Source organism: Haliaeetus leucocephalus, unplaced genomic scaffold (genome assembly GCF_000737465.1).
Source record: "Haliaeetus leucocephalus isolate CR32 unplaced genomic scaffold, Haliaeetus_leucocephalus-4.0 Scaffold262, whole genome shotgun sequence".
Classification (NCBI taxonomy): Eukaryota; Metazoa; Chordata; class Aves; order Accipitriformes; family Accipitridae; genus Haliaeetus; species Haliaeetus leucocephalus.
Window position 1 is genome coordinate 4894198 of NW_010972698.1, and position 14556 is coordinate 4908753.

General features: G+C 53.7%; 3 protein-coding genes across 3 annotated transcripts in view; 2 read left to right on the forward strand and 1 right to left on the reverse strand.

Moving 5' to 3' along the window:
• The first annotated feature begins 1422 nt into the window (after nt 1-1422).
• SLC25A5 (solute carrier family 25 (mitochondrial carrier; adenine nucleotide translocator), member 5) lies at nt 1423-3487 on the forward strand. The gene is made up of 4 exons (XM_010568944.1): nt 1423-1610; nt 1730-2216; nt 2333-2473; nt 3086-3487. Exons 1-4 carry the CDS (start codon nt 1500-1502, stop codon nt 3241-3243), a joined length of 897 nt encoding a protein of 298 aa, XP_010567246.1. The 5' UTR covers nt 1423-1499; the 3' UTR covers nt 3244-3487.
• Nucleotides 3488-10360: 6873 nt separating this feature from the next.
• LOC104832662 (chromosome unknown open reading frame, human CXorf56) lies at nt 10361-13355 on the reverse strand. Its single transcript, XM_010568945.1, is given in 9 exon segments — nt 10361-10519; nt 10522-10667; nt 10670-10883; nt 11649-11741; nt 11886-11975; nt 12503-12641; nt 12754-12795; nt 12975-13092; nt 13208-13355. Coding segments are annotated over 9 exon segments (1107 nt in total). The 5' UTR covers nt 13332-13355; the 3' UTR covers nt 10361-10378.
• A 478-nt stretch (nt 13356-13833) lies between these two features.
• UBE2A (ubiquitin-conjugating enzyme E2A) overlaps nt 13834-14556 on the forward strand; it is a 9935-nt gene continuing 9212 nt past the window's right edge. Inside the window, exon 1 of the mRNA XM_010569142.1 lies at nt 13834-13952. Coding sequence (XP_010567444.1) covers nt 13834-13952 — 119 coding nt within the window. The remainder of the gene's footprint in view (nt 13953-14556) is intronic.

Sequence of the window (14556 nt, forward strand, 5' to 3'; positions counted from 1 at the left end):
CTAGTGCCTTTAAGAAAACCTTAAACCCCGTATCCACGCGGGAAGGCGGCTCTGCCCTCTGCCGCATGTCCCACCAGCCTCGGGCTGTGGCAATGTGTGGATCACAGCAGCTCGTTAAGGTGTGTGCACCCCACGCCTGCCCTAGCTGCAGCAGCCTGGGCTCAGCACAGGATTTGCCCTGTGGTTTACGCAGCTTTGTGCGTGTGTGTGTTTTTGTACCGTTTATGTCCCTGCTGGGTGTAAATAAGTCAATCTCAGAAACTGCTTGGTTAGGCCAGGTCACAGCAGGGTGAGGAAATGGCAGATCGATGCAGGGACAGTCTGTGACTATGGAGAGAGATTTGCAGAAAGATTTGGGATAATTGTAAGGCCTGCCTTGCACCTAGAACTTGGCGCTGATGTACCCTACAGCTGAGGCCTTGCAGTATCTCTTAATGGGCTTGCTCAGTTCTGCTGCAGTGGTGCTTCGTACTGGTTTTCTTCTCAGAGAAGAAATGCAAGCACTGATAGCAAAAATTAAGATGGTAGAGAGCAGATCGGGTGGCTCGCGCTTCACACTGAGGCTGTAAGTGCTTTTGGCTCTCTAATCAACCTGCCTAGTGAACATGTTTCTCTCTGGCTCAGTTTCCCTCTCTGCACAGCGCAGGTAATAATACTGAGACTTACTTGAGATGTATGAATAAGGAGATGTGACTTGTGAGCGTATTGGGGAGGAATGGATTTCTAAAGAGTGCCCTTACCTTGCCCGAACATACCTGTATGTTTTTTACTAACGTTGTATTTCTAAGTAGATTTTAAAGATTGAATGATGGGTGCATATGAATGTCTGATCAGCTCTTCAAACCTGGTAAGAGTCAAGTGAGTCAAAAAGTTACCTCTAACTTGTTTCTGATATGCTACTAACACCTTTGTATTGTAATGTACTCCTACGATCCATAAATCACTCACTAACCTGTTATCAGCCGAGCCTCTACTTTGCGTAATCACATCTATGCATGAGAACTCCCCCAAAAGGTAACACCAAAATACTTAAGACGGCACCGAAACGAAGGTGCTTCAGAAGCGGATCGCTGTAAAACGGTGTATGATCACGAAGAACCGGTTAGTAGCAAGGCTAAATGGTAGAGACAGCTGTTAGGTAGGTGAACTGTAACTCGGGTGACGTTTGGAGGCCGCCGTGCAGTGGAGGTGGTGGGTGGTGGGGTACGTGTCTGTCCGAGCATCTCGCCCCAGCTGCGCTCTGTGCGTGCGACTGATGTCGGGAATCCGTACGGTACTTGCGGCTCTGTGACTCCCAGAGCAGGGAGATCCTAAGGGGAGAGGTCTCGGAGTGGGGGGGCTCAGCTGAGGTTCCGTGGGCTCGGGCCCTCACACTGCGCCCTGTCCCCCGCCTGAAGATGGAGGAGGCTCCGCGCCCCCCCCCTCACCGCCACCACCCCCGGGCTCCGCCGCCTCACGCCTCGCCCGGCCTCGCCTCGCCTCTCCCGCCGCCTCCCGCCATGACCGATGCGGCCGTGTCCTTCGCCAAGGATTTCCTCGCCGGCGGGGTGGCGGCCGCCATCTCCAAGACCGCCGTCGCCCCCATCGAGAGGGTCAAGCTGCTGCTGCAGGTGAGCACCGGGGAGGGAGGGAAGGAGGGGGGGCCCACCGGGGCAAGGTCGCCGCAAGGAGACGGGGCGTCGGGCCAGGGGGGGTCGCGGAGCTGACGGCGGCGTCTCGGCCCCCGCAGGTGCAGCACGCCAGCAAGCAGATCGCCGCCGACAAGCAGTACAAGGGCATCATCGACTGCGTGGTGCGCATCCCCCGGGAGCAGGGCGTCCTCTCCTTCTGGCGCGGCAACCTGGCCAATGTGATCCGGTACTTCCCCACCCAGGCCCTCAACTTCGCCTTCAAGGACAAGTACAAGCAGATCTTCCTGGGCGGCGTGGACAAACGGACCCAGTTCTGGCGGTACTTCGCCGGTAACCTGGCGTCCGGGGGTGCCGCCGGCGCTACCTCCCTCTGCTTCGTCTACCCCCTTGATTTTGCCCGAACCCGCTTGGCAGCGGATGTGGGTAAAGCCGGGGCCGACCGGGAGTTCAGCGGGCTCGGTGACTGCCTGGTCAAAATCTTCCGGTCGGATGGCCTCAGGGGCCTCTACCAAGGCTTCAGCGTCTCTGTCCAGGGCATCATCATCTACAGAGCCGCCTACTTCGGCATCTACGACACCGCGAAGGGTAGGTTGACCAAAATGGCGCTAGAAGGGAGACGCTGGGCTGCGGCAGGCCTGTGGTGCGTTTGGGCAGGTGCTGGTGGCTCACCTGCCCTTCTCACCAAAACCTCTCTCCCGCAGGCATGCTTCCAGACCCAAAGAACACCCACATCGTTGTCAGCTGGATGATCGCTCAGACCGTCACCGCTGTCGCCGGCTTGACCTCCTACCCTTTCGATACAGTTCGTCGTCGCATGATGATGCAGTCTGGCCGTAAAGGAGGTAAGTTTCTGTCTCCTTGCGTAGGAAGCGTCGGGCATCCCTGAATCAACAGGTGGTGGTGGAGCTGAGGTGAAGGCAGAGTGGCTTGGCTTTCACCAAGCCGTGTGGATATCCTCATCTCTTGTAAACAGCAGGGTGTGAGAGGGGCTGCAGAAGTGGATGGCAGGCTGGGGGGCACGGACGGGTCAGTCTCTGCAGCATGCCTGTAAGGTGGCCTGTACCAGTCAGATATCTGTCAGTAGTTAGCAACAGCAGAACTTGCCTAAAGATGTTGCAAACTAGTGTCTCTGGGCCAAGAAGAGAGACAACCCTGGTCGCAGGCACGGCCTGGCTGACTGTGCAATAGCTTTTGGGTCTGGAAGTGTTGGTGTCAAAGCAAACAGTAGCTGCCTTCTGCTCGAACCGGTCCTTCCAGTGTCTCCCAGGGGTAATGCAGCAGCAACAGCGTATCTCCTGGGTGATCTTGTCCTCTGATGCGCTGATGCTGGAGAAAGTCAGTCAAGAAATGGGATGCACTTGAGATTATGAAGCTGGCACAGACGTTAGGCCATTTCTGACCTGGATGTTGGGGGTCACGGGCATCAGATTCCTAACGCTGTCTGTCTCCCGCAGCTGACATAATGTACAGTGGCACTATTGACTGCTGGCGGAAGATTGCCCGGGACGAGGGCTCCAAGGCATTTTTCAAAGGTGCATGGTCAAATGTACTCCGAGGAATGGGTGGTGCTTTTGTCTTAGTCCTGTATGACGAAATCAAGAAGTACACATAAGTTGTTTCCTGTTGTGAACTGGCATGTTGTTCTATGTAGTCTATGACCGTTCATGGACTGGTTTGAAAACCGTCTAGATACTAAACATTGACGGCGGATGTTTATACAGGTTGGCGTGGGGCAGGAGCGACTGCCTGCCCTGTCTTTATCAAGTTATTCCTCCCTGAACGGGACTTACCATGGTTTCTATTTCAGTCACTCCTGCTTAAAGAGTACAAAGAAATAAAAATCTGAAACCAACTTTCCTCGTCTCATGTTTGTTCTTGCAGCAGCTGCAGCATGAGGGGCTGGGGGTCTCTGCAGTGATTGTAGAGAAGGAGTAAGGCAAACCACCTCCATCCTGCATGCCTTGCTGCCTCCTAACTACCTGTGGCCTCCAGCAGGTAAACACGGTGCAGGCTGCCAAGGAAGCTGTGTAGTGTTTCCTCCCCAGTGGAGGCCAGTGGTGTGGGCTGGAATAGGGACTGGCAGCTCGGAAGGACTCACCCAGCTGATCTCCCCTGAGACCCCAGTAACCAGAGATGATGCACTGGCTGTGTGCCACCAGGCCTGCGTCCGGCCCATCTGCTCCCTGGAGCTGGTGAAACCTTGTTTTGAGAGTGCCAAGTGCCTAAGCCTTCTGCAAAGCACAGCCCTCGCCACGGCGCTGAATGCCTGGGAGGCTGGAGAAATGTCTAAGGGGTATTTGCTGCTGTCCGGAGGAGCAGAGCTGGCATCGTGTACTCTGGCTTAGAAACTGAGCTACCTACTCGGGCATGTTAAAACCCAGCCAGAGAACATAAGTGCAGGTAATTGCTGCTCTTCTCTAGAGCCCCTGGCTAGCCTTGCCCTCGCACAAGGTGGTGTGCTGTGGGGATGTAGTAGCTGAGCAGAAACAGACAGCTCCTGCGCCAGGGCTGTGCTTGCCAGGCAGGGAGCTGCATCCCCAGGCTCATCCCTTACCCCTGGAAGTTAAGCTTGTCCCAGACCCAAATTCTGGGGGAATGGGGAAATTTGGGAAAAACTGCAAGACTGGGCAATGTGTGTGGCTTGGCCTTTACTCAGACATCTCTGTGGGTCTGTGAGCTGCCCCAGTGAAGCTGCCTGGTTTCTGCCTGGGGAGCTGGGGCAGTGAGTGGATGCTCTCCTGGTCCTCTGCCCTTCAGATCAGCGAGTCTTTCCTCACTGCCCCCATGCCTTTGGTCCTTTCTCGCTGCCCAGGCCTGCTGGAAGCAGTTGATCTCAATCACTGAAACCAATCTCAACCACTGTCTGAGGCAGCTAAACAAGCCCTTGTGTTGCAAAGGGTGGTAGTTGTTTTTATTGCTCAAATCTAAGTGGGGCAGCTGGGCATGAGAGCGCAGCACCGTCCCGCCGCAGACGGCATCGGCGTGCCTGGGTCCCTGTGAATGGGTGTGTGTGTTCGTGATGAGAGATGGTCTCATGCCACGCTGTTGAGCCAAGAGCCTTTGCTGGTGCTTTTCAACTGCCCCTGGGCTCCTGTGGTGTGAGATCCTCCCCTGCAGAAACAAAATGGGCTGAAAGTTTCCCTGTGAGAGGTGGAGCAATGCCACAAGCGGTAGGCAGCGTGCTGGGGGAGCAAGCAGCAGCCTTACCAGGGAGCCCTCACCTACTGCACAAATGCAAGCTAATTAATTAAGGGCTCTTGGCTCTTACTGCCTCCTGCTGCTAAGCTCTCCTGGATTTCAAGGGCTGTTCTGAAATGCTGCTGGTTGCTGAGCATGGGGCATCCTTTCCTTCCCTCAGCAGGGGATGCGTGGCTGGGCCGTTAGCACAGGGAGGTAAGTGCATCATTTCTTTCTCCGCATGGTGGTGGGTGACCGAGGTGCTGAGCCGGGCTGTTGTGCCAGGCTGCAGAGGAGCTGAGCTGGGGGACCCGTAAGTCCTTAGACCTACAGCATTTTGCATCGGGCTTGGGGTGCAGGGCTGGCACCAAGTGAAATGGGTTGTAGCTACCCATGCTAGTTACTGCCTTTGGGTCTCAGGGAAGAAGCACGTGTTTCACAGGTTTCTTTAGCTCTGGTGGACAGGAGACGCAGGGCAGAGCCTGCAATGGGTTTTCCCTGTGCTCTGCGTGGGCCTGGGGCCCCCTGGGGATGTAACACCCCCTCCTGGCAGCTCTCCTGGGAGCAGCTTTATCTGCAGAAGCAGGTTGGGGGGGTTCAGCTGCTGCTTTTGCCACCACAGGAGCACATTACAGAGGAATTAAGGGCTTTGTTCTTGTGGGGAAACTGAGGCACGGGAAAGGGACTGGGGCCAGCCAGTGGCAAGGCAGCGAGCTGAGTGCAGTCCTTCAACACAAGCATTCTGTCTACCAGGCTGTGCTGCCCCAAGGACGGCAGGGATGGATTTTCCTTTTAAGCACGCTTCTCTTGTGGGGAGTACTGAACATCTCGTACGTTATGATTTCCTCCACGGGAGCTGTGCCCAACCCGGTGTATTGGCCCTTTTGCTGGCAGGGAGGGGTGGGCGAGCGCCTGTAACGCCGCTTTCATCTCGGCCCCTCACCCGGCGGCCATAAATCCCAGGCTTAGGAGCTGTTGACACAGCACGGCTGCTCACGGGATTGTAGGAAGCACTTGTCAGTGGCTGGGGCAGGTGGGTAGTGGTACTGGAGGTTTGGAACGGCTCGGTGCACACCAGTCCCCCCGGGCTGGGCTGGCTGTGGTGCTGGGGGGCTGTGGGATGGGGCTGCCCTTGCCCCCCGCCACCTTTGCGGGGCTGTGACCTCGCCGGCTGGGCTGGATGCTGCGGGGACCACCCTTCGCCTGGAGGTTTGGGTGGCGGGCAAGGTGAGGCAGGGGCAGCTGTCCCCTTCCTAGGGGAATTTGGGAGATGCTAATGGTGGCAGAGATGGGAGCAGGGCTCTGGGGCTCGCCCCGGGGTGGCAGGAGGGAGGTGTGATGGGAGGACAGTTTTCCTGCTGTCTCTTCTGCTGGAGATGGGTGCGGGGCCAGGCAGTGACCGGGGAGAACAGCAGCGTCCCCCAGCCCCCATCTCGCCCCACATCCAGGCTGAGCTGTGGAGGCTACAGGGGAGCATCACGGCCAGGGTGTCCCAGGGGTGGCGGGGGAACAGGGGCGAGCAGGCATGCACGGACAGGAGAGATCTTCATCCACCTGGCGCAAGCAGGGAACAGAAGCTCGGGGTATGCCTCGGCAGGGAGGTGGGCAGCCCCAGGCTCGCTCTGCCTGCGCGAGGCCACGTTTCTACCTCGTGTTTCCACGCGCACATCTCTGCCTTCAAAGTGTCACTGAAGCCTGACCTCCTCCAAGCCATGCCCAGCACTCGGGGCGGTTCAGCGTAGGGTCTGAGCGTGGCAAAGCTGAGCCCCAGAGCCAAGATGCCGTGGCTGGAGGAGAAGCAGCAGAAACCAGTTGTGTTGCATGGAGTTAACCTGCTCCTGAGGAAACAGGGGCTTGTCTGAAAGCTTTCTCCAATGCACACCCTGCACCTCTTGCTGGGGGCGGGGGGGCTGGTGCCTGGATCTCACCAGGCCTTGCAATGGAGAGCATCTCACCTCAGGGACCCGACTTGCACAAGGCCAGCACGGTGCCAGCTCATCCCTCCCATCATCCCCTCCAGCAGCTGTTGAGCTGCCCCAGGCTGTGTCTCTGGGCTCTGGATGGAGCCAGGAGTCCCCCTGTCCCCATGTCCTTGTGACCATGGGCCAGGCATGGCCACAGCATCCTCCATGTGCTGCCAGCAGCTGGCGCAGAGGGGCAGGGGAAAGTGCGATGCTTTGTGTCGCGCAGGGTAAAATCGGTTGTTCCCATCAGGGTGGATGTGTTGGAACCACCTGCGGGACTGATCCTGCCACTGTCCAGCCATGCGAGGTGTCCCTGTTGGCTGCCCAAAGCAGGTGGGTCAGGCTGCAGGGCAGGAGCTAGAGCTGGTGTGCCCGTGGGGACACAGCCCCGTTTCTGCACACCCTGGTGCCATACCGAGCTGCTGGGGGGGGGGGGGGTTTTGGGCACGCTGAGCCCTCAGGAGCTGCCAAAAGCCACACCAAGACCCACAGCATCAGGGAGGTTCTGGACGGTGTTGTCCTACCAGGCGGTTGCTGGTTGTCGCTGTCTGATCCTGCTGGGGTTGACAGAAGTTACAGCCCTGGCTGCAGGGACAGGGCAGTGTTTTTCTGGCTGACAAGCAAGGAGACATTGGCCACTTGTGCCTTTAAATCCTCCCAAAAAGCCAGCATGCTGTGGCCAGCTAGGTTCATAAAATCTCCCCAGTGGAGAGCTACAAGGTTTCCTCCCCCATCCCTCAGAGCTCAGCCCTGCAGCCTTTTAAACAAGCCTGTAATTTTTATTTTAGATTCTTAAATGCCTGGATGTGGCAGTGCCCCACAGACCTGTGGGGCTCTTTAGGGTAACACCAGCAAAAGCTGGGACTAGTTTGATTTAGGCTGATCAGTCAGTGCTGTTCCCAAGCTGATCACATTGTCATACACCCCAAAAAAGTTAGTATGCATTTATTAATATTCATTGCAATAGTCTAGGGAGTCAGAGCGAGCCATCTATATGCCAGTCTAGCAGGTGAAATAGCAGAAACACAGAGCACAGTGCAAGGAGAGCTGTAATAGCTGACCAGAAATATTTGCCTTCAGGTTTCGAGGCTGAGCTCTGCACATGGTCCAGCCACCTGGTCACATACCAGCTTCTGAACAAGCCTGGGTGTTATCCAGCACCCCAGAGCCTCTGTGATGGCACCAGCTGCGTGCCGGGAAGCCGGCGGGGAGGACCCTGTGTTGCTCCCCAGGTACAGCTGCAGTTAACACCGACGAGGTCAGATGCACCATTCTTCTTCTTTTCAGTGTTTACAAACTGCATGGTTTGTTTTGTTTTTTTTTTTTTTTACAGGTTATGAGGAACAAGGCAGCATTGCTACACATGGAGCTATTCTGACATGGTAATTCAGACTAGGTTCTTGCAAACACACTTGGAAATTGGACTGGACTAAGCCATGAAACACACTAAGGTAAGTCTGGCCATGTGTGGCAGCATTTTTGGAACAGATCCTCTCCTCCACTTTTATTTCACATGCTACTTTGCTTTGCAATACCTTTGCATCTGGACAAGTTCTTATGTACAACATAGTGCTCAGTTAAACAAACAAACAAATCTATCACCTACCTTTATTTACAGATTTATAAAAACTAATGTTGGCTTTTACGGTAGCACAAAATCTGACTTTTCTTTGGTCTGAACACTGCTGCAGATTACCCAGTTGCTACCAGGGTGTGGGAAACTACAGAATGGCTAGTTTTATCTATTATAATAGGCCATTTAATCAAGCATTTAAACTAGGTGCCTCTGCTTCCTGTTGCTGTAGACAGCTAACATATTTTAATTCATTTAGATCTAGAAATTAAAAACCCAACTTGATTTAAGTTGTTGTGACCTAGATCTAGTTAGGGTAGAAAATACATACTTAATAATGTATTGGATCAGATTATCTGTGTTGGAGTTGTTTCGGCCACTGACCGCGTAACTAGAGTGTGTTAGAAGTATCTCAGGGACTGCTCGCATGACAAACTACATACTCCCCTTTCCGACTGGGTCCGTGAGCAAGTCCTGAGCCGAACTAGGCGGATCTCTGACGACAAGAATGAAAAACATTGACTGAACATGGGCTGGTCTTCTAAAAGCCAGAAAGGAGGAGTGCTTGTGCTGTGAACGCTGCCTCAATGCTCGAGGTACACAGCTGAGGAAGTTGATGGCAGTTGGTAACTGCTGCTTTAGACAACTTGTGCTGAGCTGTGCACTCACTGCATTTTCTTTGTGCCTCACTGAACTGCAAAGTTGGTCCTAGTCCCACCTGGCAGCCCCACATCAGCTGAAGCCCTGTGTTTTGTTACTCCCAACCTTAAAACCCCAACTGTAACTCACATTGTCCCCGAGTCAGCTTCTGTTCTGGGTGTCACTTGAAGCATGACTATATTTCATCCTTTATTACAACTGGAGACGAAGCAGTCCGCATCCCAGCAGACCTCACATGGTTCACAACCTCTTTTCAAATTCCAAAGTCTTTGACTCTGGCTTGGAAAAAACTTACTCATTTTTATAGAGACCAGCCTGCGGTTCTTTGGAGCTTGGGTCCCTCCCGGAGGCACCCTGGGGCCCTCACCTGGCTGCACTGTGCTACCACACTTGGAAAAGGGGTTTGTGTAACGGAGTTGCACCCACTCATCCCTCCTGCCCTTCCCAAGTATTACACACCACCTTATAATTGCTTAAGTGAAGAGCCACTGGGCGTAGGCTTCTGGAAATAGGCCTCAGATTAGCAGATATCAGCAGGGGACAAGATCAGTGCTGCTTGAGTTAACCTGAACACTGCTTACCCAGCCTGGCTTTAAATTGTCACAGGACTGACGGACGCATCCCACTCTGCCAGCTCTGGGGCAGAGTTCACTCCCTCCCTTACACCTTATTTTCCCAAAGAAAGGAAGGATACATCCTTAGGCTAAGCAGACCCGAGTTTTCCCAGCCAGGGTTACAAAGCCAGATAGAAAATCTTTATTGATTATAGAAAGTCTTCCATGATAATCGTGGGAGATGAAGCATTTTCTTCATTGCTCATGTTATCTTACGATACTTGGTAGAGTAAGAACACCCTAGGAAAAGTATTTTAGTTGAAATCCGTTAACATGGTATTTAATCCCAAGTAGAGCAATAAAGACGTGGGCCATAGAGCACTATGACTATGTCACGTAAGAGACATAAAATATTACTTCCCAAACAAGGTACTTTACACACCAATTCTTAATGTTGTCTTTATCCGAGTCCTTAGTGGTCAGTGCATTCAAAACAATTTTTCCTTCTCCTTCATATTTTAGAACTCCAGATACTGACAATGTTTTGCAGAACAGGTTAGTTCAGACGTGCAGTTGTATTCTACATTAAATGATCACCAATCGTATCAGTAGCTTCCAACTATATCTTTGTACTTGTTAGTGGTGTAACACGCAGGCAGTTTTTGTTTTCAGTAGTTTAAAACTGGGTTGGATTTCATGTTCTTGTATCGGACAGTATCCGTTGGGACAGTGTAATTCTGTACAACTGCGCCTTTCCGATGGTCAGCAGGAGCTGAGACTTAAGAGCTGCAGCCAAGCCTGTGCATGTTTTGGACACATTTAAAATAACAAAATGAACAACAGGCAGAGCTTACTTTTATAACGATTTCTTTGTTGTACAGTTGACCTACTCTTCTAATACATTTATGGAAATCTTACACATTTGAAAACTACCAAAATAAAAAGACAGGTATCTAAAGGTGCACTGAACTCAGGAAGGCACCCAGCGAAGATTCTCCCAGAAGTAAATATTCTGGCTGGAACAGCTTGCTCGTAACACTGGGTCCATAGAGAACTGCAGTTTCAGCAAAGTCTCCAGTACCGCTGGAGTAATTACAATTGGTACCAGATCATCAGTTAGGACAGAGAGGTACTCATCCTCCAAGCTGGTTGCAGCACGTTGCCCTTGAACGTTGTCTGTTACTTCTGCTTTGTTGACAGAACTGCGATAGCTCCTGGTAGCTTTCTCCTGTCTCTGAATACCCAGCAGATGTGCAGCATTTCATTTGAACTGGTTATCAATCAGAGTTCCTTTCATCTTGGCTTTCTTGGCTTCCAACTCAGCCTGATTAAGAAAATTAAGACAGAATGAAATAATGTCTGGATATGTTTCCCTTCAGTGCTCCAATAAGGTTTGGTCTTGTCTGACCACTGCAAGCTTTTCACACCAGGAGCAAGAGTAGCTCAAGTTCTTTGCTGACTCCCTCCTCCCCTGAGGTACAAAATGAGGACCACCTTTAAAATCATAAAAGGTCCAAGACTAACTGCACAGGAGACAATTTCATACTTTCTATCCTCAGGTGGAAGCTACACATTCCCCCTACCCCCATCTACCCCTCTCCTGTCACAGCAAGTAAGATCAGCTGTGATGTTCTTGCCATTAATTCTTCAAGTGACCCTTCTGGTAGCAGCTGAGCTGGCAGGTCCTCCACAAGGGCCTTAGCTTGCCCTGACACCTCACAGCAAAGCCCTGCTCTGCCAAGCAGGCTTGAGAGCACAGCATTAGGGGTGCTCTGGTTGGCAAAGCCATGGCCTGGTTTCCCCTTCCCTCATTCCTCGTCCAACAGGTCACAGAAATTCTCCCTGCAACAGTTCTGCTGCTGCTTTTCAGTTAGCTCTATAGGTAATTGCATATGATTTTAAGTTCAGGAGGACTAGAAGAACATCTCTATAAAACCTGTAAAGGAAGAAGTCATCCTCACAGAGCTACAAGTTCCCCATGACTGTACCAGGACCTCTCTGTACCTGTAGTCCAATCTGCAAGATAGCTTTTGTGTACAACGCCAACAGATCTCAAGAATTCGCGTTCAATACTGATGAAAACACTCACCAACTCTTGTAGCCTTCTTTTGCTCATGCCTTTGCGTTCCAGCTGTTTCTCAATCACTTTTGCATTCTGGGCATAGGAGTCTGCAATCTCCCTCTGAAACACATACGGTGTCATTTGCGACAGCAAACCCCAAAGTTACACCTTATCCAAATGATGAGACAATCACTGGTTCTGATCAGTGTCTGAGACAGCTGCCCAGTTCAGGTGTGACTGCCACTAAGGGCAGACAAAACTCACCGCTTCAATCTCCTCCTCCTCTTCATCAATTGTGGAGACTGTGACAGAACTGAACTTGCCCATGTCTTTGGTCCGTTTGGTCATCATCACCTGGGTAAGAAGCAGAGTATTTTGTTAAACCTTGGCAACAGTTGTGCCGCTAGGGATCACTTCCCCCTCCAAAGCTTTTAAGTCTTCTCTTGCAAGTCATTAAGATTACCTGAACTCTGTGGGTGGCAAAGGAGAATTATCCCCAGTAACTTCTGGGCTTAGAGCTGTCATTAATCAGAAGCAAACTCACTGATATACAACAGATGAGCTCGATTTTGAGAATCACTGTGCAGACTACCAACGTGACCTACTTGCAAATGGAAACTTTCTGGTAACTGAGCCTAAGCATCAGGCACAGTCTAGATTTTCAAGTTTATTTTGCTTTCCCTTAGCGCTAGGACTCCAAGGTGCTCTGTAAAGGAAAACTGAAGGCAGATGGGGAGAAGACACCAAACTGAGTCATTGTTTAGAGGTCTTTTTCTTTCTTTTTTTTTTTCCTCCGCTCTGCCCCTGCCATTAAGCGATTTTACTCACCACACCCTTCTGAAAAGCAGAGACAACCTTTTTACTTCTCTAAAGCTGATTACCTTTTTGGGAGGTTCTTGTTTCTGAGTATATATGTTTGTTTTCCCAAAACCCTGGCCGAATTTGACCACAGCGCCATCAACAATAAACGTCACGGGAGCATTTTTCTGTTGGTGTTGATAAAAGAGCAGCAGTCCACACCTGGAGACAGAAACACACTGTAACTGGGGGGGGAAAACCCAGGCTCTGCCTTCCTATGGTTACCTCGCAAACGGATTCTAGAAGTCACTCGGGAGCCACGGCGGTCACTCACTTGCCACACTTCTTCCTGAACTGCCGCTCTATGCCTTCGGGCCTGGGGGAGAGAGGAAGAGCTTGAGGAGAGCGCGAAGGCGCTGGTGGCTGGTTGATGGGCCCCAGCCGGGTGAGGAGGCAAGGCCAGACCAGGGTAACCTCTTCCCCGGGGCCGCGGAGGGGGTCTCAGAGGGACCGGAGGGGGGTCGGCGGAGGCCTGAGACCCCCTCCTCGGCCCACCTGCGCAAGAAGACGCTCTCCTCCTCCTCGGCGTTGCAGAACTTGTGGGCGTGCTTGGCAGCGTCCATCACCCGAGCGCGGTCCCGCGGCCTCATCGGCAGCTTCTCCAGCTGACAGTCTGCGGGACAGCGGCGGCCACGGGCTGGCGGCGGGACCGGCACCCACACCCGCCGCGCCGGCGGCCTGTGTCCCCGTCCCCCCCCCCCCCGAACACCTCTTTCCCGGGGGGCCACCCCGCACCAGCACCATCTGCCCGCACAGGCAGTAGTAAACGTGAAGCGGCTTCTCCCCGTCGTCGTACTCCTCACGGTCCCGGGTGTCGGAGCAGACGACGGAGCGGGACACCACCTTCGGCATGGCGGCGGCGGCGGGGCCCGGCCTCCCCTCAGGCCCGGCCTCCCTCTCCTCAGGCCCGGCCTCTCCTCAGGCCCGGCCCCCGCAGCAGCTCGGCTCCGCCCGCGAAGGTTTTTCAAGGAGCTATGCCCCCCGCTGGGGTGTTTTTGGGTTGGTTTGGGGGTTTTTTTTGGACGTCGTCAAGGGGAAGCGAGGGGGGTGTTGGTGCGCAGCGGAGGGGGTACAGGCGCCCCGCTTCCCAGCGCAGGATGGCACGGCGTGGTTGCGCGTTAAACGCGAATGACAGCGGCAAAAGTCAGGCCTTGGCGTCGTTCCTCTTAACGAAGAAGCGAGGCTGAACTCGGCACGGAGGTGCTCCGAACCGTGGGGAGCGGGGAGCCGGTCACGGCGTTTCCCTTTGCACCCCGTTTTGGGCTCTGCCCGCGCCTCCGCCACCGGCTGGGTGACGGGAACGTCTGTCTGTCTGTCTTGTCTGGGCAAGGGGCACATCTGTCTTCCCTGCGTAATGGGCACGTCTGTCTGTCTTGCCAACGAACGGGCACCTCTGGCGAACCGAAAGGCAAGGCGCAGAACAAAGTCTCTTCCTGAGAAGCGCCATGATCTCATCCGTTCCTTATTGCGCAGGCAAGAGCGGGAAGGGTCAAGGGCAGGAGCTTAAGTGGTGTTTTTATTATTTTCTTTCAGCTTCTGCGAAAGGCGGTGGGTCTTCCTCCCCGTGTCTTTTGCTGAAGCCTCCTGCATGCACAGCTGTACTACGTCAGGTTACAAGCGAGGATGAGGTCGAAAAGCAGGGCCTATCCCGTCTGCCCTAGGCAACAGCTGAGAGAAATTCTTTACTCCCAACGGCTATTAAAAAAAAAGGTAGAAAAGAGTTTATTTCCCCTCGGAAAAAGCTCTCTGTGGAGGCAGAAAGTGCAGCGTAGCGGGTTGTGCTGGTCTTGGCTGGGGCAGAATTAATTTTCTTGGCAGTCCCTGGTACTGAGCGATGTTTTGGGTTTCTGCCCTCCCTCCGTGACGTCATAGGCCACGTTCCACCACCCCCCTGCCACGGCCGTTGGTACAGCCCACCCCCCGCCTTAGGCACCGCCTCCTCGCCCCCGCGCCGCGGTGGTAGAGGCTGCTCCGGGGGCTCAGCGACATCCGGCTCCGCCCCCTCTCCCCGCTCCGTTGGTACGTCCCGGGATCGCCCGGCAGCCGGCGCAGGAGTCGGTGGAGCCCAGGCCCCCCC

Excerpts from the sequence above, each read along its gene's own strand:
- SLC25A5 (XM_010568944.1), top strand. The coding sequence starts at position 1,500 with ATGACCGATGCGGCCGTGTCCTTCGCCAAGGATTTCCTCGCCGGCGGG. Across the intron at positions 1,611-1,729 it reads GGGTCAAGCTGCTGCTGCAG|GTGCAGCACGCCAGCAAGCA; the intron begins GTGAGCACCGGG and ends CGGCCCCCGCAG. Across the intron at positions 2,217-2,332 it reads CATCTACGACACCGCGAAGG|GCATGCTTCCAGACCCAAAG; the intron begins GTAGGTTGACCA and ends TCTCTCCCGCAG.